This window comes from Heptranchias perlo, chromosome 1, assembly GCF_035084215.1.
Source record: "Heptranchias perlo isolate sHepPer1 chromosome 1, sHepPer1.hap1, whole genome shotgun sequence".
Taxonomy (NCBI): Eukaryota; Metazoa; Chordata; class Chondrichthyes; order Hexanchiformes; family Hexanchidae; genus Heptranchias; species Heptranchias perlo.
This window is the reverse complement of record NC_090325.1, coordinates 31,524,581-31,550,141: the sequence shown is the minus strand read 5'-3', so window position 1 is coordinate 31,550,141 and position 25,561 is coordinate 31,524,581. Positions and strand designations below refer to the sequence as shown.

General features: G+C 42.1%; 1 protein-coding gene across 3 annotated transcripts in view; it reads left to right on the top strand.

Moving 5' to 3' along the window:
- The window catches only part of dym (dymeclin), a 412,070-nt gene extending 392,942 nt beyond the window's left edge, over nucleotides 1-19,128 (top strand). For all 3 annotated transcript variants that reach the window (XM_067983422.1, XM_067983431.1, XM_067983440.1), the window contains exon 17: nucleotides 11,879-19,128. In XM_067983422.1, coding sequence (XP_067839523.1) covers nucleotides 11,879-12,028 — 150 coding nt within the window. In that variant the 3' untranslated portion in view covers nucleotides 12,029-19,128. The remainder of the gene's footprint in view (nucleotides 1-11,878) is intronic.
- Nucleotides 19,129-25,561: the final 6,433 nt, after the last annotated feature.

Genomic DNA, 25,561 nt, shown 5'->3' with positions numbered 1-25,561 from the left:
GTAGTTGGTCTCAGCAAACTTGGATGAACTGAAAATTGGCTAGGTTGCACCCTCCTGACCACAATCCAGTGATCTCTGATGGAAAGTGCTGAAAGCAAGATTAGGCAACTGCGATGCTACTGAATTCTGAGCCAATTTGACTTCATTGCACCAGGATAACTATAAGTATTATCATTGCAGTAACCACATTGTTTTTCTGACAGCGAAAATGTGGCTGGGGACTCATTCAAAACGTGCTGTTGGAGAACAAATTGCAAATGAGAAGGGTGCAAACCCATGAAATTTCCAGCTAGTGTTAATCCACACAGCAATAAATAATGGGAAAATATGAAGAGTGATATTTATATTCAGTGTAAATGAGACAGATTGGAAACCAGTTTAAGTTTACAGAGCTCTTTTATTCCAACCTATCACCAATATTCTCCAATCCACTCCTCTCCTGTCAGGATATAGTTCCATGGGTGCTGGTTACCATTTGGTACCTTGCCCAAGTGTTGATTTTGTTTGAGTATCAACGTGCCAATTGAGTGTCAGCTAGCTAATTTGATCACAGGGATGATATCACAGTCTCACACCATTTCCAGAATTCATCACTAGAGAGGCTGGAATCCTGGCCAATATCCCCCTCCTTAACCTTGGGGTTGTTGAGGCCAATTGCAGTTTCCCTACCACCAATCTGGCTACAATCAACTAACTCAACACAGATTGGGAATTGAATCTTGGACTTCTTGTCTGTGTGGTTCAGGTACTCCCAAGAATCATAGAATAGAATCATAGAAAGTTACAGCACAGAAGGAGGCCATTCGGCCCATCATGTCCGTGCCAACCGAAAAAGAGCTATCCAGCTTAATCACACTTTCCAGCACTTGGTCCATAGCCCTGTAGGTTACAGCACTTCAAGTGCACATCCAAGTACTTTTTAAATGAGTTGACGGTTTCTGCCTCTACCACACTTTCAGGCAGTGAGTTCCAGACCCCCACCACCCTCTGGATGGAAACATTTCTCCTCAGTTCCCCTCTAATCCTTCTACCAATTACTTTAAATCTATGCCCCCCGGTCATTTATCCCTCTGCTAAGGGAAATATCCACTCTATCTAGGCCCCTCATAATTTTATGTACCTCAATTAAATAGAACAGGGTAGTTTCTAAATGGTAAAAAGTTAAAAACAGTGGGCGTCCAAAGGGACTTAGGGGTTCAGGTTCATAGATCATTGAAGTGTCATGAACAGGTGCAGAAAATAATCAATAAGGCTAATGGAATGCTGGCCTTTATATCTGGAGGACTAGAGTACAAGGGGGCAGAAGTTATGCTGCAGCTATACAAAACCCTGGTTAGATCGCACCTGGAGTACTGTGGGCAGTTCTGGGCACCGCACCTTCGGAAGGACATATTGGCCTTGGAGGGATTGCAGCGTAGGTTTACTAGAATGATACCCGGACTTCAAGGGTTAAGTTACGAGGAGAGATTACACAAATTGGGGTTGTATTCTCTCGAGTTTCGAAGGTTAAGGGGTGATCTGATCGAAGTTTATAAGATATTAAGGGGAACAGATAGGGTGGATAGAAAGAAACTATTTCCGCTGGTTGGGGATTTTAGGAGTAGGGGGCACAGTCTAAAAATTAGAGCCAGACCTTTCAGGAGCGAGATTAGAAAACATTTCTACACACAAAGGGTGGTAGAAGTTTGAAACTCTCTTCCGCAAACGGCAATTGATGTTAGCTCAATTGCTAAATTTAAATCTGAGATAGATAGCTTTTTGGCAACCAAAGGTATTCAGGGATATGGGCCAAAGGCAGGTATATGGAGTTAGATCATAGATCAGCCATGATCTTATCAAATGGCGGAGCAGGCACGAGGGGCTGAATGGCCTACTCCTGTTCCTATGTTCCTAAATCACCCCTCAGCCTCCTCTGTTCCAATGAGATCAACCGCAGCCTATCAAATCTTTCCTCAAAGCTAAAATTCTCCAGTCCTAGCAACATCCTCGTAAACCTCCTCTGCACCCTCTCTAGTGTAATCACATCTTTCCTGTAATGTGGTGACTAGAAATGTACACAGTGGCCTAACTAGTGTTTTATACAGTTCTAGCATAACCTCCCTGCTCTTATATTCTATGCCTCGGCTAATAAAGGAAAGTATCCCGTAAGCCTTTTTAACGACCTTATCTACCTGTCCTGCTACCTTCAGAGATCTGTGAACATGCAATCCAAGGTCCCTTTGTTCCTCTACACCTCTCAGTATCCTATCATTTATTGTGTATTCCCTTGCCTTGTTTGCTCTCCCCAAATGCATTACCTCACACTTCTCCGGATTGAATTCCATTTGCCACTTTTCTGCCCACCTGACCAGTCCATTGATATTTTCCTGCAGTCTGCAGCTTTCCTCCTCACTATCAACCACATGGCCAATTTTTGTATCATCTGCAAACTTCTTAATCATGCCCCTTACATTATACCACAAACAGCAAGGGACCTAATGCTGAACCCTGTGGAATCTCACTGAAACAGCCTTTCAGTCACAAAAACACCCGTCGACCATTACCCTTTGCTTCCTGCCACTGAGCAAATTTTGGATCCAACTTGCCACTTTCCCTTGGATCCCATGAGCTTTAACTTTTCTGACCAGTCTTCCATGCGGGACCTTGTTAGAAGCCTTGCTAAAATCCATGTAGTCTACATCAAACACTCTATCCTCATCGACTCTGTTGTTACCTCCTCAAAAAATTCAATCAAGTTAGTCAGACACGACCTTCCCTTAACAAATCCATGCTGACTATCCTTGATTAATCTGTGCCTTTCTAAATGACGATTTATACCGTACCTCAGAATTGTTTCCAATAATTTGCCCACCACCGAGGTAAGGCTGACCGGCCTGTAATTACTCGGTCTATCCTTTTCTCCCTTTTTTAACAATGGTACAACATTAGCAGTCCTCCAATGCTCCGGCACCACGCCTGTAACCAGAGAAGATTGGAAAATGATGGTCAGAGCCTCCGCTATTTCCTCCCTTACTTCTCTTAACAGCCTGGGATACATTTCATCAGGGCCTGCCGATTTATCTACTTTCAAAGATGCTAACCCCCTTAATATTTCCTCCTTCACTATGTTTATCCCATCCAATATTTCACATTCCTCCTCCCTAACTACAATGTCTGCATCGTGCCCCTCTTTTGTGAAGACAGACGCTAAGTATTCATTAAGAACTACACCCACATCTTCCGCCTCCACGCACAGGTTACCTTTTTGGTCTCTAATAGGCCCTACTCTTTCCTTAGTTATCCTCTTGCTCTTTATCTATTTATAAAACATCTTTGGGTTTTCCTTGATTTCAGTATTTTTTCATGCCCTCTCTTTTCTTTCCTAATCTTTTTAATTTCACCCCTGCACTTTCTATACTCTAGACTTTCTGCAGTATCGCGCTCTCCGTGTCTAACATGAGCTTCCCTTTTTTGCCTTATCTTACTCTGTATGCTTCTTGATATCCGGGGGCTCCGGATTTAGCATTCCTACCCTTTTTCTTTGTGGGAACATATTTGCTCTGAACCCTCACTATCTTCCCCCTTGAATGCCTCCCACTGTCCTGACACTGATTTACCTTCAAGCAGCTGTTTCCAGTCTACTTTTGCTAAATGACTTCTCAGCTTAGTAAAGTTTGTCTTTCCCCAATTGAGAACTTTTACTCCTGTTCTATCTTTGTCCATTTCCATAATTACGCTAAATCTAACTGAATTCTGATCACTACCACCAAAATGCTCTCCCGCTGATACTCCTTCACCTGCCCAGCTTCATTCCCTAAAACTAAGTCCAGAACTGCCCCCTCTCTTGTTGGGCTTGCTACATACTGGCTAAAAAAGTTCTCCTGAATGCATTTTAAGAATTCTGCGTCCTCTATTCCTTTTATAGTGATTCTATCCCAGTTAATATTTGGGTAGTTGAAATCCCCTACTATTACTGCCCTCAAGAATAAAGTCACTAAGCCCTGTGCCCAAAGTGTCATACATTTGGGCTTCCCCTGATGGCTCAATTGGAGAGCAGCCAAACAGACCAGGGAGGCTGTAGCTTCAATACACAGTCTGTATTGACTTTGTTGATCTCAACTGGATGGCGGTAGGGTTGTTGAAATCAGCCTCAGCATCCCTGATTTACTGATGGGAAAACCAGCAAAAGCGTTCATACTTCTGATCATAATGAAGCAGGGATACTTGGGCAAAGTACTGGAGGGTGTTTAGTGTCTGTACAACCACACCTCAGCTACGATCAGCAGCTTCAGGAGAGATGGGGAAAAAACTGGAAGGGGAAACGGCATATGGAGTTGTGTCATTTTAATAGTGGCATAAAAGAAAATCGGTTACATTTTCAAACCAGAATGAGCGTCACCCAGTAGGTTTGCACATTAGGGTGAGGTGTCCTTAGTTAGTTTGAACGGTGCTGTCTTAACTACTTTTCACTGATGTGGAGATGCCGGTGATGGACTGGGGTTGACAAATGTAAGGAATCTTACAACACCAGGTTATAGTCCAACTGTTTTATTTGAAAAACCCACACTCACCTGACGAAGGAGAAAGCCTCCAAAAGCTTGTGATTTTCAAATAAAACAGTTGGACTATAACCTGGTGTTGTAAGATTCCTTACACTTTTCACTGAAGTTGACCTGAGTTTGCTGTGGCCGTTGAGCCTGATGATGTCACTAGATTAAGCTGCTTCTATATTTTGCTATGATCTGTGATAGTGGCGGGGTCTCCTGAAGCACAGTCGTCTGCGACCTAAAAGTAAATTTGCTTCCGTTCATTTCGATTGCCAGCCGGGAAGACCTATTTTTACTGTATCTCTAGAATTTTTAAATTAGTTCTTCTTCCTTTTGTTTCTCTAATGCTATGCTGTGTTTCATCCATGAAGCTGAAATATTGTGCTTATAGGCAGAGTTGTTGATAGTAATGAGCCTACAACATATTTCCCCATATATTTGGCTGTTGTGTTGAACAATTGTAGCCACTTTTTCCTCCTCCCAATACTTTCCCTTGACCCTCCTCTCTTAAAGTGGTCACTGAATATTGATCAGGAGTGGTATCTAGCTGATTTTCTTTTTCCCTCCCTAGCTTAGGCCTGCTGTGGCCAATTACAGTGCCTTCACTGCAGCCCCGACTGTGATCAGTAAACTCATCTCAGACAGAGGATCACACCAGGGATCTTCCTGGTCTATACAGCTCAGCATCGCACCACATAGTACATTTACCCTCTAAGCCATGAGGTACGGGGTCGCCATCACTGCAAGGTGAACAGAACTATAGATGGAAGTACTTTCAATGTAAATATTACACAATGTAGTTTCCTTCCTTCCCAACAATTCAATTATTCTTCTGGTGAGAAGAAATTGCAACTTTTTTCCAGTACCAAATCCTGATCCTGCAATGCCAACATTACAAAAAATCATTACTGGCTAGGACCCTTGAGTTCAGAATGAACTTTTTTTTTACACACGTTGACACTATAATGGGGATTAATTGACAATGAAATTGCTTTCAGCTCTCCACCGCCCCCCCCCACCCCACCCCCACTGCATTGTTCCTGCTACTTATTTACTAATCCGAATTAAACCGTTTTTTAAAAAATCATTCTTCGGGATGTGGGCAAGTTCAGGAACAGGAAAATTGATTCCAGGAATTTCCTTTGTCTTTTCTCTTCTTTAAAAAAAAGTAATTCTTGGGATGTGGGCAAGGCTGGCATTTATTGCCTGACCCTAATTGCCCTTGAGAGAGTGGTGGTGAACCTTCTTGAACTGCTGCACTCCCATTATGCTGTTAAAAAGAAAGACAGACTTGCACTTATATAACGCCTTTCACAACCTCAGGACGTCCCAAAGCGTCTTGCAGCCAATGAAGACCTTTTGAAGTATAGTCACTGTTGTAATGTAGGAAACGCGACAGCCAATTTGCACACAGCAAGGTCCCACAACAGCAATGTGATCACGACCAGATAATCTGTTATTAGGTGTTAGGTGAGGGATAAATATTGACCTTGTGCCTTGTAGGTGGTGGAGAGGGTTTGGGGCGTTGGGGGTGAGCCACTTGCCACGGAATATCCAGCCACAGCATTTATGTAGCTATTTCAGTTGAGATTCTAGTCAATGGTAACCCCTACAATGTTGATGGTGGGGGACTTGTCAATGGTAATGCCATTGAATGTCAAGAGGAGGTGGACAGGCTCTCTCTTGTTGGAGATGGTCATTGCCTGGCACTTCTGTGGCATGAATGTTACTTGCCACTTATCAGCCCAAGCCTAGATGTTGTCCAGGTCTTGCTGTATATGGGCATGGACTGCTTCATTATCTGAGGAATTGCAATCAGAGCGAACAGCCCCACTTCTGACCTTACGATGGAGGGAAGGCCATTGATGAAGGAGCTGAAGATAGTTGGGCCTAGGACGCTACCCTGAGGAACTCCTGCAGTGATGTCCTGCAGCTGAGATGATTGGCCTCCTACAACCACAATCATCTTCCTTTGTGTCGAGTATGACTCCAGCCACTGGAGAGTTTCTCCCGATCCCCATTAACTTCAGTTTTACTAGGGCTCCTTGGTGCCACACTCAGTTGAATGTTGCCTTGATGTCAAGGGCTGTCACTCTCACCTCGCCTTTGGACCAAGGCTGTAATGAGGTCTGGAGCCAAGTGACCCTAGCGGAACCCAAACTGAGCATCGGTGAGCAGGTTATTGGTGAATAAGTGCTGCTGAGTAGTGCTGTTGACAACTCCTTCCATCACTTTGCTGATGATTGGGAGTAGGCTGATGGGGCGGTAATTGGCCGGGTTGGATTTATTACTTTTTGTGGACAGGATATACCTAGGCAATTGTCCAAATTGTCAAGTAGATGCCAGTGTTGTAGCTGTACTGGAACAGCTTAGTTCTAGAGCACAGGTCTTCAGCACTATAGCCGGGATATTGTTGTAGCCCGTAGCCTTTGCTGTGCACTCTATTTCTTGATATCACGTGGAATGAATCGAATTGGCTGAAGACTGGAATCTGTTATGGTGGGAACCTCAGGAAGAGGCTGATATGAATCATCTACTCGGCACTTCTGACTGAAGATGGTTGCAAACACTTCTACTTTGTCTTTTGCACTCGTGCTGGGCTCCGCCTTCATTGAGGATGGGGATGTTCATGGAGTCTCCTTCTCACATTAGTTGCTTAATTGTCCATTACCAACTACAACTAGATGTGGTGGGGTATCAGAGCTTTGACCTGGCCCGTTAATTGTGGAATTGCTTAGCTCTGTCTATAGCATGCTACTTTCGCTGTTTGGCATGCATGTAATCCTGTGTTATAGCTTCACCAGGTTGGCACCTCATGTTCAGGTATGCCTAATGCTGCTCCTGGCATGCTCTTCTACACTCCTCATTGAACCAGGGTTGGTCACCTGGCTTGATGGTGATGGAGGAGTGAGGGATAAGCCAGCCCATCGAGGTTACAGATTGTGGTGGAATACAATTCTGCTGTTGCTGATGGCCCATAGCACCTCATGGATGCCCAGTTTTGAGCTGCTTGATCTGTGCTTAATCTATTCCACTTAGCACGGTGGTAGTGCCACACAACACAATTGGAGGGTGTTCTCAATGTGAAGACGGGACTTGGTCTCCACGAGGACTGTTTGGTGCTCAGTTCTACCAATACCATCGTGGACAGACGTATCTGTGACAAGTAGATTGGTGAGGTCGTGATCAAGTGGGTTAGTCCCTCGTGTTGGTTCTCTCACCACCTGCTGCAAGCCCAGTCTGGCAGTTATGTCATTCAGGAGTCAGCCAACTCGGTCAGTGATGGTACCGAGCCACTCTTGGTGTGGACATTGAAGTACCAGACCCAGAGTACGTTCTGTGATCTTACTACTTTTAGTGCTTCATCCAAGTGGTGTTCAACATGGAGGAGTACTGATTCATTAGCTGAGAGATCATGGTAATTAGTAAGAGGACATTCCTTGCCCACGTTTGACCTGAAGCCATGAGACTTCATGGGGTCCGGAGTCAATGTTGAGGACTCCCAGGACCACTCCTACCCGACTGTATACCATTATGCCTCCATTTCTGATGGGTCTGTCCAGCTGGTGAGACAGGATACACCCAGAGATGGTGATGGGGGAGTCTGGGACGTTGGCTAATAGGTATGATTCTATGAGTACGTCAGGCTTTTGCTTGACTAGTTTGTGGGACAGCTCTCCCATCTTTGGCACCGGTTTTCTTTTTTTTAACTGAATTGGTGGGATTTGAGCTCATGTTCCCTGGATTATTAGTCCTGGCCTCTGGCTTACTAATCTGGTAACAACACTACTATGCTACCGTACCCAGTAAAAAATTATATTTTTGGAGGAGGATTAGGGTATTTTCTATTTTTCCATTTCCTCCCCTTCCTGAAGTATATTTGGGAATCACTTGCATGAGTACTTTGTCCAAGTCTATTCTTAATGCGTGAGCCTCGACGCTGAGTGTTTGCAGAATGTGGGGGAGAAATAGAAATAAGTAGTTGGAATGAGTGGGCAATCAATTTTATTTTTTAAAAATTAAGCATGAGAAACTAACCTCCTTTTATATTCCCATTAAAGTTTGTTAATTGGAGCACAATGATGGAGCTTATAAATTGTTGCATTTATCAGATTGTACCATTAAGGATTTTAATACATCGGGAATGCATTAAGAATTGCTATATTGATTCTGTCCTTGGTTAACAGATGTCAATTGTATTGGCCGTCGCCAGTTACATGATCACTTAGTCTGAAGATGAGCTTTTTCTTTTCTTTTGTTAATTAATATCCTACTCTTCTCTACAAGTGAATGTTCAGTATATTATTAGAGGATCCATTTCACTGCCTCTAACTGCTGCCTGTTGTCGCCAGACTGGCAGAACTGTAGGATAGAGTCGCAAAGAGCAGCGGGTTGTGTGGAGAGATGAAACATAGCCCCTTTCATTATTCATTAGGATGAGGCTACAGCCCAGAACAAACTGTCAGAGCGCGACATGATTAGAACACTGATGACAAAGGCAAGGAGGCAACTGTCCATTAATAATGGAGTGGTATATGATCATCTTTCTCTAGTTTGTTATGTCAATGTTTCCCTTGTGTTGGGCCAACAATCTGCCCCTCATCTGAACCATGTCCTTTTATAGAGACCCAAATCAATTTAAACCAGCATTACAGTGTTTTAAATCATCACTGTTTCATTCCCTTTTGACTCTCAAATACCAGGTCTCAGAAACAACAACTTGTGGAAAGTATAATGTTGGAGTTCAGTTTGGGATGTTACGTGTTCCAGGATCCTGAAAACTACCTTTTTAAATAACTTCACATTTTATCACTGTCTTGCATCTTTTGGAAACCATTAAGTTAGGAAATGATTAGCTCTCTGGGGGCATAATGGGTCAATTCACTGTTTGGTGCAGTGTAGAGATATACAGACTAGAAAAGCAATAGGTTTGATCCCTGATCAATGCTGATCTCAGCTGGGGTGGCAATAGGCCACGGTGACCCATGCTAGAAAGTTGCACAAGTGTAGATATTGGGAAAAGTCAGGATCAATCCTGCTTGTGATTCTCCCTCTGACTGAGTAGCTTGATGACATGCTAGCTGTATATGTAACAAATGGCCACCTAAGGGAAATGCTGATGTACATGGAACTCTACCCAAACACGAGTTAAAATTCATAATATTTTAGACAACTTGCACCCATGGGCCTTAAAGGAGATAGCGACTGAAATTAGTGAAGCTTTAACTGACATTTTTGTAAGTTAGATAAATTCAGGAGAGATGTCTGATGATGGAAAATGGCTAACATAATTCCATTATTAAAAAATAAGTTAAGTGATGTGTGATTTTCAGAGGTCTAGTGGGTGAGCACTTAAAAAGGATAGCTTGTTAAAACACAATTGTAATGCAATTGATCAAAATTTGGATTTTCAGAAAGCTTTTGACAAGGTTCCACCTTGTTGATTAATGATTAAAGAATCACAGAATAGAAGATATCATGATACTGGTAGAAAATTAGCTTAAAATTAAAGCAGTATAGCCATAAATAGGAACCTTTTAGACAAGTTACAACCAAAGTATCCCAAGGTTTAGGTCTAGGACAATGTTGCCAATTACTGCCATTCTAGTATTAGCTTGGTTTAGTGGTAGGATTCTCGTCTCTAAGTCAGAAAGATGTGGGTTCAAGCTCTACTCATAACTTAAGGACGTAATCTAGAGTAACACAAGTGCAGTACTGTGGGAGGATTGCATTATCGGAGGGTGCCATCTTTCAGATAAGACATTAAACCAAGGTCCCATCTGCCTGTTCAGGCAGATGTAAAGATCCCACAGCACTGTTTAAAGAATTGGGATTTCTCCTGCTGTCCTGGCCAACATTCATCCCTCTCTCAATACCACCAAAACAGAGTAACTGGTTATTTATCTCACTTGCTCTTTCTGGGGCTTTGCTGTGTACAAACTGGCTGTCACATTTGCCTAAATAAGTGACTATATTTCAAAAATTAATTCATTGGCTGTGAAGTACTTTAGAATGTTCTGAGGACTTGAAAGCTGTTATACAGATGCAAGTTATTTCTTTCTTTGCTTAACATGTATTTTATGTAATGACTTGCATGAGCAAAATCTCCCAAGTTTGCACATAAAAACAAAATGGGCAGGGCAACCATGAGGAACAATGGGGAAACGAACATGGGTGAGGAAGAGATAGAAAAAAATCAAACCCATAACAGAATTTATCTCCATCCTCTTTCTGAACAGAGAATGTAGAATGACATTGCAACACTACAGAGCACAATAAAAACAGGACTCCAAATCCACTGTACTGATAGCTCTGTGAAAGAGTGCATCCTGTGGTGAGGTACCGATCGTACAATTAAGAAATGTCTGGTTTGAAGGTGTCAGCCGTGGCTCAGTGGTAGCACTCTTACCTCTGAGTCAAAAGGTTGTGGGGCTCAAGTCCCACTCCAGAGACCTGAGCACAAAATCTAGGCTGACACTTCAATGCAGTACTGAGGGAATGCTGCTCTGTCAGAATAACCATCTTTTGGATGAGATGTTAAACTGAGTGGATGTAAAAGATCCCGTGGCATTATTTCAAAGAGTTGGGTAGTTCTCCCCATTGTTCTGGCCATATTTATCCCTCAACCAACATCACTAAAACAGATTATCTGGTCATTATCTCATTGCTGTTTGTGGGACCTTGCTGTGTGCAAATTGGCTGCCACGTTTCCTACATTACAACAGTGACTACACTTCAGAAGTACTTCATTGGCTGTAAAGCGCTTTGAGATTTCCTGAGGCCGTGAAAGGCACTATATAAAAGTCTTTCTATCTTTTTGAACCCTGTAGCTGTCACAAATGGCCTCAGCGCTTTTGAGCTAGGAAGGGAAAAATCAGCGAACATTCCTGCTCCAGGCTGCTATTCGCGACTCCTGCTGGAAAGTGCAAATGTGTAACAGGAACAGACTTGGCTATGATGATGCATATGAGCCTAGTCAGCGAGCCTGTTAATACTCGCTGACTAGGCTCATATGTGAAGAACAGCCTTTTCTATGATGTATCAGAGGGCCCCTAGGACCATACCCCAACATGAATAGAGATGGGGAGAAAAATATTGGGGAAAAAAGTATATTTGGTACCAGTCCAGGAGCATAGCACATCAATGTCTACAACTGCTCAGCTTTTTGGTCTCCTTTGGACTGTCTGAGGTAAGAAAGTGGAGACTGTGTTGGGGAGGGGTGGTGGGGAATGCCCTTCTGCTCAGAGAGAGTTGGAGGGATTCTGGTTAAAGATGGTTGGCTAGTGAAAGAGCCTAATAAAAAGTTGAGTGTACAGTTATTCATTTTTGTTTTTCTCTTTCTTTCACCACAGAAGTTCCCAGAACTGAAGTTTAAGTATGTTGAAGAGAAGCAACCGGAAGAGTTTTTTGTTCCATACATTTGGTCGTTGGCTTATAATTCCACAGCTGAATTGTACTGGAATCCACAGCAAGTCCAGCTCTTCACAATGGACTCTGGCTGAGCACCTGTTTCTTGGGATGATTGGTGGGGGGAGATGGGGGGGGAGGATAATACAACAGTTGTACAAGGAGAACAAGAAACTTTCATCCAAGTTTTGCATACTCTACACCTGTGTTAGGGATTTATTTTTTTGGACAGGGAGAAGGGAATTCAGGTTGCAGTGTAAAATGGAAGTTGTCGATCACAGACCAAAGCACAGCTTCAGTTGCCTAAAAGGGAGTAATTCTAATGGACTCGTTTTTTACTGAATACTCTGATTAGTCAGTAGTATTAAAAGGAATCGCCTTGCCCACCCTGGATTGAGGGTGGTAGGCCCCTGTGTAAATGATACAGTGAACATGGGTGGGGGGCATGCATCTCTAAATCTGAGAGGAACATCCCATAAAATACAATACTCACTTATCCCAAGTATATTCAGAATATCCATAGCATTTATTGATTATAATAATGTTTAATTAAAATGTTTTAGAATTGCAGTCATTCCTGATCCAGGAAATTTCCTTGTAGGTAAGGACTGAGACAGAGGTAGGAGTATGTTTTTTTTAGTTATTATAATAAAAGCTTTAAGGAATGAAGTTGTATATTTGGTGACAAAGATGCAGGCTCTGGGCGAATGATGTGCAATGGAGGTATCGTCCAGCTCTTCTTATTCTGACTGTACCAAACCAGTAATGATGCCGTCAATGAACACTTTTTTAAAGTTCTTTATTATATTTTGAAATGCCATATTTATTATGTGCACTATCATGAGTAAGATATAAAATTAGAATGTCATTTGATAAATATATCCCAGTCAGATTTCAGAAATGTATTCTTAATTGAAGAATTTAGATTAAAATAAAAGCTTGATCTCACTTGATGACTTAATAAATAAATGCACCTCCATGGTGTGTTTTACGGAGTTATATAAACCAGGAAGGGTCCCAGTTTTACATGTGCTCCTGGAATGGTTCTACTGCAACGGACTCCAGGTGCCACTGAGATAAGGTTCAGGGTCTACAGTATTTGCCGCAGTATCTAGTGGGATTGGAAATAGAAATGGCAGTGGTGTCACCCCATTGCCAGATGATAAAGACTGGCTTTAGCTTCATTACAGTCTGAGTGCATTCAGCTGCCACCAGTGGCATAGAGTAATATTTAGAACCAGAGAGATGAGTTTCTGTACCCGTTTAACTCCATTGCAGAAATTATACACTAAATGTTTGTCTCAAACAGAATCTGTGGTGGGAATTTTGGCTGCTTCAATTGAAACATTACACCTTGGCCCTGTCTGCCTTTTAAGGTAGATCCCATGACACTATTTGATGAATTGCAGGGAGTTCTCCCAGTGTTCTGACCAACAATCTGACACCACCAAAAAATAAATTAACTGGTCATTCAGGTTTGTTTTTTGTGAGACATGGTTGTGTGTAAAATGACTGCCTAATTTGCCTACATAACGACACTTCAAAATAATTCATTATACATGAAGCAATTAGAGATTTCCTGAGAACTATTATAAATTGCTATATAAAAGCAAGTTCTCTCTCACACACATAGAGCTCTTCAAAACAATCAAGTACCCATCAGCAAACAAGTCATCCCATCCAATATAGATCTGATATTATCTGCATTAGATTAATGTCAAAAACTTCAAACCACTGTGCATATGATTGCCATGTCATACATGCTCATCACATTAACACATCAGGCATACACAGTTAGCTGTGCCCTGCGATGAAAACAAGTGGACATCCAATAATGTCTCAGTATATTCTTACCGAGTGGATAAATGTAACTCCTCACTTTAAGGTCGTACGTTCGAGCACTCTGTGCTGAGTCAGCTGATCTAAGTCAGAGCAATGGTGGGGACACTACGATTGGTCTTAAGCTAGGGAGAGGAGAAATCATCTCGGGTTCTTGCTCCTGATCACTATTCCGATCACTATGATGGAAATTGAGTTGATGTTGGATAAGGATAGGGTTGTGCTGAGATGAGTCGCCCCCTTGGTGAAATAGCTCACAATGCTCACTTTCTAAACTCACACATGGGGGAATGGCCACTTGGGTGAGATAGTGGAGGGTGGCTGGTGCCAATGGAACCAGGTTGAGCCAGCACCTTTGGCAGAAATGCGGGTGGCAGGGGGGAGCAAGAAAAAATCGGAAACACAAAACGATAATTAAACTGATGTGGTAGGAGTGGGCTATACTGCAAGATTACACAATTTGTCCCTAATTCTTAGCAGAAAAAATGCACCATCATGACTTAAGTAAATGTGCTCTGACCACAAAAAAGGTCGCAATGTGAGAGAACATGAGTAATGTAATAAAAGCAATGAAATTTGCATTTATGGAGTCACTTATGGCTCACTGTCACAAATTGCTTAAAGATCCCATGGTACTATGCAAAGAAGAGCAGGGAGTTCTCCCAGAGTCCTAGCTATCATTCTCTCAACCAACCAAACAAAAACAAATTACCTAGTCATTCATCTCATTGCCTTTCAAAGCATCTTGCTGTGTGTAAAATGGCGGCTGCACTTGCCTACATAACAACAGCCATATCACATTTCTAAGTAATTAATTGTATGTGAAGTGCTTTGGGACATTTGAAAGATGTGTCAAGGTGACATACAAATGTAAGTCTTCTGTCTTTTTAGCACCATTTTTATCTCATCATTTTCCAGCACACTGCAGAATATTTTGCCAGTTTAGATTTGGAGTGGGGTGTCCTGAATTTTTGAAATTTTCTAAATACTCCTGCAACGTTAGGTGCCCCCAGCATGTATACACTGTCGACAATGCCTGTAGAGAACATGTTGCTAGGCCTTTATCCCAGCAGCTGTTGAACAGTTCGATAGATGGTGACAAGAGTAACACTGCTTAATTCAACTGAAATTTCATGTTGATCATATTTCTGTTAATAAATCAAAGATTATTACATCCTGGGGAGGAGAAACCTTGCTGATACAGAACTACAATGTTGCTGAATTGGGACAAGTATTTATAATTCATCCTTCTTGTTTATGTGATTTTATTTTCTCTCTTTTTAATGTACAGTTTTATTTATAAGGGGGTCACAAAACTATCTGTGCACTAAATTCACCACAAACATATCAAAGAATCAATCTAGATTTTGACGGTCTTCATCATCTTCTCACATTACTTCAAGTCATCTCAATCCACAGTCTCTAAGCTTTAGCCCAAATCCTTGTCTATGTTTCAAGTTATTTACAATGTGATAATTTGAAAACAGTTTAGCCAGAGTCAATCAGCCGGTACATCACCTCAGAGCTTGAATATGCTCTGATGCTGAGTTGGATGACCACCCTTGTCCTTCCCCACCACCATCCAGACCACAAGTCAAGCTCCTAATTGTGTATGCTAGATGGATCTCCTAGGACAAAGACAAAATCAGTGTGTCACTCAACCGCCGTGCACCTCCATCAGATGGTCCAGAGGTACATTGACTGAGCTGTAGAAGCAAGTTGCCTGACTGTCCTCTTACCCAGCTATGGAATATGGCCCCAAAGGGGAAGTGTTTTTTTAAAAAAAAACATTTAGTATGGGATGCGAAACGAAGTCGAGGGAGAGGGTTAAGATCTTTAATAATTATTCTTTTCTTCCCGCCATCATAAAGGGGGGAGATGGTTATGGCATTGGGTGTTAACAGACAACAGATTTTTACTTCAATAATTTAGAACTGGAATGAGAGATGGATTCACAAAAAAAGCTTTTGATTTTTTTTTACCACACACAAATCTACTGATTTACTGTCAGCTGAACAAGTGCTCTACCTTTGGCCTGCACCAGCCACATGGACTTGAATATTAGTAGCTTCTTCTAATTTTTTCCCCACCCCAGTGAAGAAGTGGTTGGCCTCTGCTCAGCAATTTCGCGTTGCATCAAGGATTACATCAAAACCTCAGCAACAGGAGAGAATTCAAATTGCACCCCATTACTCCAGTGACATTCATTGATGCAACACTTGATATTTTTTTGAATCCCGAGTTTCTACAGGGGACTTCCTCTCTTCAGATACTAATGAACGTGCAATAAACATGTCTGTTCACACATGGTGAATAATGACATCACTCTAGCATATTTAAATAAAGCTATCAAATATAAATTAATTGCATGTCATTAAAATTTGGGGTTCATTTCACGTGACAGTGGTGTAAATCACACGGATGTGCATAGATTGATGAACACTAAATACTACCTTCAGTGGGCTTCCCCAAAGGCTTAGTGACTACATAGACTGTTGTACTGAGCTACACAGACCAGAAAGGTCCCAAGTTTGATTTCTGTCTTGTGCTGAATGAGTTGATGTCAATCAGGGCAATAGATGAGGTGGTCAATTAGCTTCAGTATCGCTGGGATATAGCGGAGGAAATCGTGTTTTGCTCCTGATCACTATCCAGTGACTGCTAGAAAATACAAATATTTGGACAGGATCAGGTTCTGTTCTGTTGTGATGCCCTACATAGTTGAATACTCTGCCAGCACTCACAGGCTTGCTTCCCTCACTCCCTCAACACCTTAAAGCTTCGAATGAATTGGAATCCAGGCTGAAACTCAGCTGAAACACCCCAGCTTTGAGTTCACACCCTAACATTTCACTGAAGCTATTTACAAATGAAACTTCACATTTTCGTAAGATGAAAATTTCATCTTGTATTGGTCTTTTAATTCTTTAATAAAAACAGAAAATACTGGAAATACTCAGCAGGTATTGACCTTTCATCGCCCTGAAATGTTAACTCTGTTTCTCTCTCCACAGATGTTGCCTGACCTGCTGTGTATTCCCAGCGTTTTCTGTTTTTATTTCAGATTTCCAGCATCCGCAGTATTTTGCTTTTCTTTTAATACTTTTCTGTTTTTGTATTTTTTGTATTGCTTCATAAACAGTTTTCCTGATTGGATTTAGGTGTCTGATCTCTTTCTCTTGCATTTTGTTTGTAATTTTCAAAAAAAAAAGTTTTATCCTTATATTTGAAATGTTTTGAATTCTTTTCTGTTAATTAGAAGATGGTATTGTAGTTACGAATGCATCCTCCATAACACGCATTAGTTAAAAGTAGGATATTGGATTAAGTCCTGAGTTAGTAAGATTTCTTCACTTGTGAGTTAGTTTTAAAGAATATAAAACTAGACTGTGCTGCTGCAGTATAAGAGTGCTTCTGATCACTATCTAGTCATCCCAATCATAAGTGGACATTAGGTTTGGACAGGATCAGCCTGGGCTCTCGTGTTCCCTGTGGTTGAATAGCCGGCTAACACTCACTGTATAGCCTCACACATGAAAAACGTTCACTTGGGTGAGTTGATCGAGGGCTGCCTTCAGCCATGAAACTTTACCGCAGTACAAGTCAGAGTCTTCAGGAAAGATGGGGAGGAAATCGGAGGGGAAAACATATAAAAAGAAATTGTGATACATCTGGATGTAAATACTTGCCATTGTATTTACAGTAAAAGTGTCCCAAGTTTTTCATCTATCATTGTCGCTTGCACATACTTCATGGAGCCTTACAGGACAAATTTAAAGTTTAAATTAATGGTCCTATTAATTTGCATATATCTCAAGCTGTGCATATTAACAGATCACAGATAATCGATGAGGAAGGCCATTCTTAATTCATCCATTCAGAAAGATTCCAAAAGTCTCCCCATTGCACATTCAATTCTTTCTTAAATGTTTCAAGGGTTTTTACCTCCACGACTCTATCTGGAAATATATTCCATAGGATGATCATTCTTTGTGTGAAGAAAAATTTCCTGAGAATCAATCCTAAATTTACCTTTTACTAGCTTTGAATCTGTGTCCTAATCTCACAATTTAAAGTAAAGGTAGGTTAGGGAAATTTAAAGTAAATTTACGGATTTAAGATCACCTTTCTGAAGTTTCCTTTCCAGGATGCAAAGCCCAAGTTTCTCTAGCCTTTCCTCAAGACGCAAGAAATAAATCTTGCGGCTCTTTTCTGCACTGCCTCCAGTGTTTGAATGTCTCCCTTATATCTCGGCTGCCATCTAGTAGTCAAGATGCGGTCTGACCAGAGCACTGTACAGTTTGATCATACCTTTCTCTGACTTATATTCTACTGTTTTGACCATGTAGTGCAACATTCTGTTGGCTTCATTCATTGCTGCTCTCCATTGGTTGGACAGATTTCGTATCAGGTCTACTGAGACTCCAAGGTGTGTCTCGGCTTTACCCTTAGCTTTTTAAACACCATTCATGGAGTATGCATGTCAATTATTTTTATTAGATCAATTAAAAATTTCAAAACTGAAATTGATAGATTTTTGTTAGGCAAGGGTATTAAGGGGTATAGAACCAAGGTGGGTAAATGGAGTTGAGATACAGATCAGCCATGATCTAATTGAATGGCAGAACAGGCTCGAGAGGCTGAATGGCCTAATCTTGTTCCTATGTTCCTCTTTTTCTTGTGTGCAGTTATTTGCACTTTTCTGCATTAAATTCCATCTGCCATTGTTCTGCCCACTTACTTATTTTGTTCAACTCATTCTGTCATTTTTGAGCTCCTCCTCCAATTCTGCTACACTTCTTAGCTTGGTACTATTTTCAAATCTGACCATTTTTCTTCAAGGTTCTGACTCCAGGTCATTTATATAAATCATGAACAATAATGGTGCCATAACCGAGCCGTGGGAGTTGGTGGTGTTCTGATGCAGGATATATCTACCAAGGAGACAATCGCTCTAAGAACAGTGCTTTCCAGGCCCACAAAATTTAGGTAGGAAACCAGCGAGCACAAATAATAAGCGCAAATAGAACTTAATTGCCTGCGCTTTTTGGACTGAATTGCCGGAGCTCAAGGGTTGGAAATGGTCCATGGGCAGTAGTTTGGACACCCTTTCCATTTTAAATCTGTTGAAAACATCCCCATGGAAGGCAGCTGAGCAGATTTGTGACATTGTCTCACCAGCACAGCTGTTGTTTGGCTTTTGGAAGTAATGTACATATGTAGATTATGGTGCAGGGAATTAATAATTTTATGTGGTTTTAAGTTCTGTAACCTATTGTTTCCTGTTGTGTGTTCTGTGTTTTTACACCCATGTAAACAGTAGATCTGTGAATTAAAGGTGTTTATTCAACAATAATTGAGTAAGACTTCCTGGTGCTATGTTTTCCATATACCTCTGGTTCAGTTTAATTCTGCCTGCTGAGTTGCATAGTCCTCTTCATCGGTAGGATGACATGAAATTCCACCTTTTACTATGTCTGTGTCCTGTATTTTAATCCATTACTCTGACAAATTCTACAGCAGCACAATCACTTTTTTTTCCCTAAAAGTTTCCTTTTTTTCCTTTTCTCTCCCAAAAATTTTGATTTATGCTGGTCTCCATGGACCTGTATCTTAACATGAATTAGCGCCATGCAGCAAAAATTTGGGGGGGGTGGGGGGGGAGACGGGGAGAGAGAGACTGGTAGTGAGCATAGTTGAAAAATATGCTATTGAAGCTATCTTGCATCTACTGGCCTAATCAATGCCACCATTTTACTCACATTTCCAAGGATAGGTATGGAAATATATGTTTGCACTTGGCCTTGTTCCCAGGGACCTGACCCCACTGCTCTAGTGAAAGCATTGAGTAGCAAGGCGAGAGACTGGGAGCCAATACAACCCAAAGAAACATTGGGACAGAATTTCCTCGAGCTGAGTTATGCTGAAATGACACAGGAATTAACGCCAGTTTCTACACCGATCTTGCCAACGGCAACTTGTACCGAAATTTCCTGAAAATCTCCTTCGCATATGCCCAAACCTATAAACCTGCATAAAACAAGTGGAAATCAGCATAAACGATCGGGGCCCGAGGAAAGCTCTGAACATGCAACATCCATCTTCAATAAGTCCTTCTTTATCTTATTAATGTTGTTCAAATTAAAATTTAAAGCCATTAAATGGTCATTAATGCGCATTAAGCACAGCATGTTTTTAAAAAGTCCAATTAGGGAAGCTTTTCTCTTTTAAACGTAACAGATTCTGACGTCATAAAAAAGCATTCAAAGATATTGAAAATACAATGCCGGTCTCAGTAATTTTTTTATTCCTCTATATTAAGGGAGATCATTCTAAAACACCAGAACTAGTGACTTTGGATACAGCTGTGCCAAAAATTTTGGATATAACTTTATGCCCATTCAGAAGTGGTGTAAATGCAGGAAACTCATGTTCTCTGGTGTTTTGCGTGGGGGGCAGAGTTTATGTTAATGAACTAAGTAGGCTTTCACTGGATGTAACTCGGAAGTGCTGCAAATGATAAACAATCTACATCCTGCTATAAATTAATTACTTTTTTGTCTAGTTTGTTTTACTCAGACTGGTAATCTGCTCACAGATCCCCTTAATAGCTAACTGCAGCGATTCATGAGTGATGAAAGTTAGAATGAGTAGAAGTGACCATGAAGCTGTCGTAATTGCTGTGAAGCTGAAAGGATTGTCATAAAAATCCCAACTGGTTCACTAATGTCCTCTAGGAAATGAAACCTGCCATCTTTACCCAGTCTGGCCTATGTGTGACTCCAGTCCCAGACCAACGTGGTTGACTCTTAACTGCCCTCTGAAGTGGCCTAGCAAGCCACTCAGTTGTATCAAATTGCTACAAAGAAAAAGTAAAGGCCCACCACCTTCTCAGAGCAACTAGCGAAGGGCATTGAATGCAGACCATGCCAGTGTCATCCACATCCCGAGAATTTTATTTAAATCCTTGAATATTGGCCAGTATTGAGACTAGACTGCCTCTAAATCATTTACTTCTAAACGAAAATAAAAACCAAAAGTAATGGAAATGGAGAGCAGATCAGTCGGCATCTGTAAGAGAAAGATAGGTTAACATGTCAAGATGGAGCCCTTCATGACGGATGCCCGTCTCTCAGATGATTATCGGCCTGCACTTCCAGCACTTTTGCTTTTTATTCCAAAAATCACGGTTTTTCTTTTTTATCTCCAGCCTAAGCTAAATTAATTTCCATTTCTGATTCGCAAATATACTCTCACCAAAATCATTTACAGAGCAGACATGAAACTGGGTCAAGGAAACAAAAGAGGAGGAAGAACATCGGTGTTAAGTCATGAATCTCTTCAGTTAACTATTAAGGGGTGATCTGATTGAAGATTATAAGATATTAAGGGGAACAGATAGGGTGGATAGAGAGAAACTATTTCCGCTGGTTGGGGATTCTAGGAGTAGGGGGCACAGTCTAAAAATTAGAGCCAGACCTTTCAGGAGCGAGATTAGAAAACATTTCTACACACAAAGGGTGGTAGAAGTTTGGAACTCTCTTCCGCAAACTAGCTCAATTGCTAAATTTAAATCTGAGATAGATAGCTTTTTGGCAACCAAAGGTATTAAGGGATATGGGCCAAAGGCGGGAATATGGAGCTAGATCACAGATCAGCCATGAATTTGTGGACAGTGAAGAAGGTTATCTAGGATTGCAATGGGATCTTGATAAATTGGGCCAGTGGGCCGATGAATGGCAGATGGAGTTTAATTTAGATAAATGTGAGGTGATGCATTTTGGTAGATCGCATCGGGCCAGGACCTACTCCGTTAATGGTAGAACAAAGAGATCTAGGTGTACAGGTTCATAGCTCCTTGAAAGTGGAGTCACAGGTGGATAGGGTGGTGAAGAAGGCATTCAGCATGCTTGGTTTCATTGGTCAGAACATTGAATACAGGAGTTGGGATGTCTTATTGAAGTTGTACAAGACATTAGTAAGGCCACACTTGGAATACTGTGTACAGTTCTGGTCACCCTATTATAGAAAGGATATTATTAAACTAGAAAGAGTGCAGAAAAGATTTACTAGGATGCTACCGGGACTTGATGGTTTGACTTATAGGGAGAGGTTAGATAGACTGAGACTTTTTTCCCTGGAGAGTAGGAGGTTAAGGGGTGATCTTATAGAAGTCTATAAAATAATGAGGGGCATAGATAAGGTAGATAGTCAAAATCTTTTCCCAAAGGTAGTGGAGTCTGTAACGAGGGGGCATAGATTTAAGGTGAGAGGGGAGAGATACAAAAGGGTCCAGAAGGGCAATTTTTTCACTCAAAGGGTGGTGAGTGTCTGGAATGAGCTGCCAGAGGCAGTAGTAGAGGCGGGTACAATTTTGTCTTTTAAAAAGCAGTTACATGGGTATAGAGGGATATGTGCCAAGTGCAGGCAATTGGGACTAGCTTAGTGGTATAAACTGGGCGACATGGACATGTTGGGCCGAAGGGCCTGTTTCCATGTTGTAAACTTCTATGATTCTATGATTCTATCTGATCAAATGGCGGCGCAGACATGAGGGGCTGAATGGTCTACTCCTGTTCCTGTGTTCCTAAGAGGACCTTGTGAGCAGATCATATGCCCAGTCTGAGGAAAACTAACTAGACAATAAAGTAATTTATAGCCAAATGTACTATGTTTCCCATTTTTAAGCTCCACCAAGATCCTTGATAGATCCATAATACATACATGGTGAGCTCTTGGTACCCACTTCTCCATCAACAATTGTCCAGGTATGTCCTGTCCACAAAAAGCAGGATAAATCCAATCCGGCCAATTACCACCCCATCAGTCTACTCTCAATCATCAGCAAAATGATGGAAGGTGTCGTTGACAGCGCTATCAAGCGGCACTTACTCACCAATAACCTGCTCACCGATGCTCAGTTTGGGTTCCACCAGGACCACTCGACTCCGGACCTCATTACAGCTTTGGTCCAAACATGGACAAAAGAGCTGAATTCCAGAGGTGAGGTGAGAATGACTGCCCTTGACATCAAGGCAGCATTTGACCGAGTGTGGCACCAAGAGCCCTAGTAAAATTGAAGTCAATGGGAATCAGGGGAAAACTCTCCAGTGGCTGGAGTCATACCTAGCACAAAGGAAGATGGTAGTGGTTGTTGGAGGCCAATCATTTCAGCCCCAGGACATTGCTGCAGGAGTTCCTCAGGGCAGTAACCTAGGCCCAACCATCTTCAGCTGCTTCATCAATGACCTTCCCTCCATCATAAAGGTCAGAAATGGGGATGTTCGTTGACGATTGCACAGTGTTCAGTTCCATTCGCAGCCCCTCAGATAATGAAGCAGTCCGTGCCTGAATACAGCAAGACCTGGACAACATCCAGGCTTGGGCAGTTAAGTGGCAAGTAACATTCGCGCCAGACAAGTGCCAGACAATGACCATCTTCAACAAGAGAGCATCTAACCACCTCCTCTTGATATTCAATGGCATTACCATCGCCGAATCCCCCACCATCAACATCCTGGGGGTCACCATTGACCAGAAACTTAACTGGACCAACCACATAAATACTGTGACTATAAGAGCAGGTCAGAGGCTGGGTATTCTGCGGCGAGTGACTCACCTCCTGACTCCCCAAAGCTATTCCACCATCTACAAGGCACAAGTCAGGAGTGTGATGGAATACTTTCCACTTGCCTGGATGAGTGCAGCTCCAAAACACTCAAGAAGCTCGACACCATTCAGGACAAAGCAGCCCGCTTGATTGGCACCCCATCCACCACCCTAAACATTCACTCCCTTCATCACCGGTGCACAGTAGCTGCAGTGTGTACCATCCACAGGATGCACTGCAGCAACTCGCCAAGGCTTCTTCGACAGCACCTCCCAAACCCGCGACCTCTACCACCTAGAAGGACAAGGGCAGCAGGCACATGGGAACAACACCATCTGCATGTTCCCCTCCAAATCACACACCATCCCGACTTGGAAATATATCGCCATTCCTTCATTGTCGCTGGATCAATATCCTGGAACTCCCTACCTAACAGCACTGTGGGAGAACCTTCACCACACCATAAGAGATAGGAGCAGGAGTAGGCCATTTGGCCCCTCGAGCCTGCTCCACCATTTAATGAGATCATGGCTGATCTGATTTTTACCTCAACTCCACTTTCCCGCCTTTTCTCCATATCCTTTGACTCCCTTGCTGATCAAAAATTTGTCTAACTCAGCCTTGAATGTATTCAATGACTCAGCTTCCACAGCTTTTTGGGGTAAAGAATTCCAAAGATTCACGACCCTCTGGGAGAAGAAATTCCTCCTCATTTCCGTCTTAAACGGGCGACCCCTTATTCTGATACTATGCCCCCCTAGTTTTTGATTTCCCCATGAGGGGTAACATCCTCTCAGCATCTACCCTATCGAGTCCCCTCAGAATCTTGTCTGTTTCAATAAAAAACGGACTGCAGCGGTTCAAGAAGGCGGCTCACCACCACCTTCTCAAGGGCAATTAGGGATGGGCAATAAATGGTGGCCTTGCCAGCGACGCCCACATCCCATGAACGAATAAAAGAAAACATAGACCACTTAAGCCCCTCACAATATCTCCCTAAATGCTTCAGTGGGTAAATGTACTACCTGTCATGATACTGATTCATACAAACGAGATTCAATTCCTGACGTGCAGAATTAGCTGGTTTCAATTTGACAGTTGAAAACTGTTAGCTTTAGTGTTCCTAGGATAGGGAGGGCCAAAAACCAGCAAGGTTTAGCGCTGCTGATCCTCATTAAGTGTCAACTGTTGGTGCAATTGTTCGCATCGAGTGAGAACTGGATAAGTTTGGCCATGAATCAGTACTAGGACCATTGCTTTTCTTGATATATATTAATGGCTTGGACATGGGTGTACAGGGCACAATTTCGAAATTTGCAGATGACACAAAATTTGGAAGTGCAGTGAACAGTGAGGAGGATAGTGATAGACTTCAAGAGGATATAGACAGGCTGGTGGAATGGGCAGACACGTGGCAGATGAAATTTAACGCAGAAACGTGAAGTGATACACTTCGGTAGAAAGAACAAGGAGAGGCAATATAAACTAGAGGGCACAACTCTAAAAGAGGTACAGGAACAGAGAGATCTGGGGGTATGTGTGCACAAATCGTTAAAGGTAGCAAGGCAGGTTGAGAAAGCGGTTAAAAAAGCATACGGGATCCTGGGCTTTATAAATAGAGAAATAGAGTACAAAAGTGTGGAACTCTTGATGAACCTTTATAAAACACTGATTCAGCCACAACTGGAGTATTGTGTCCAGTTCTGAGCACCGCAAGAAAGATGTGAAGGCCTTAGACAGGGTGCAGAAGAGATTTGCTAGACTGATTCCGGAGATGAGGGACTTTAGTTATGTGGATAGACTGGAAAAGCTGGGGTTGTTCTCCTTGGATCAGAGAAGGTTGAGAGGAGATTTGATAGAGGTATTCAAAATCATGAAGGGTCTAAACAGAATAGATAGAGAGAAACTGTTTCCATTGGCAGAAGGGTCAAGAACCGGAGGACATAGATTTAAGGTGATTGGCAAAAGAACCAAAGGTGACATGAGGAAAAGCTTTTTTACACAGTGAGTGGTTATGATCTGGAATGCACTGCCAGAGGGGGTGGTGGAGGCAGATTCAATCATGGCCTTCAAAAGGGAACTGGATAAGTACTTGAAAGGCAAAAATTTGCAGGGCTACGGGGATAGGGCGGGGGAGTGGGACTAGCTAGATAGCTCTTGCATAGAGCTGGCATGGACT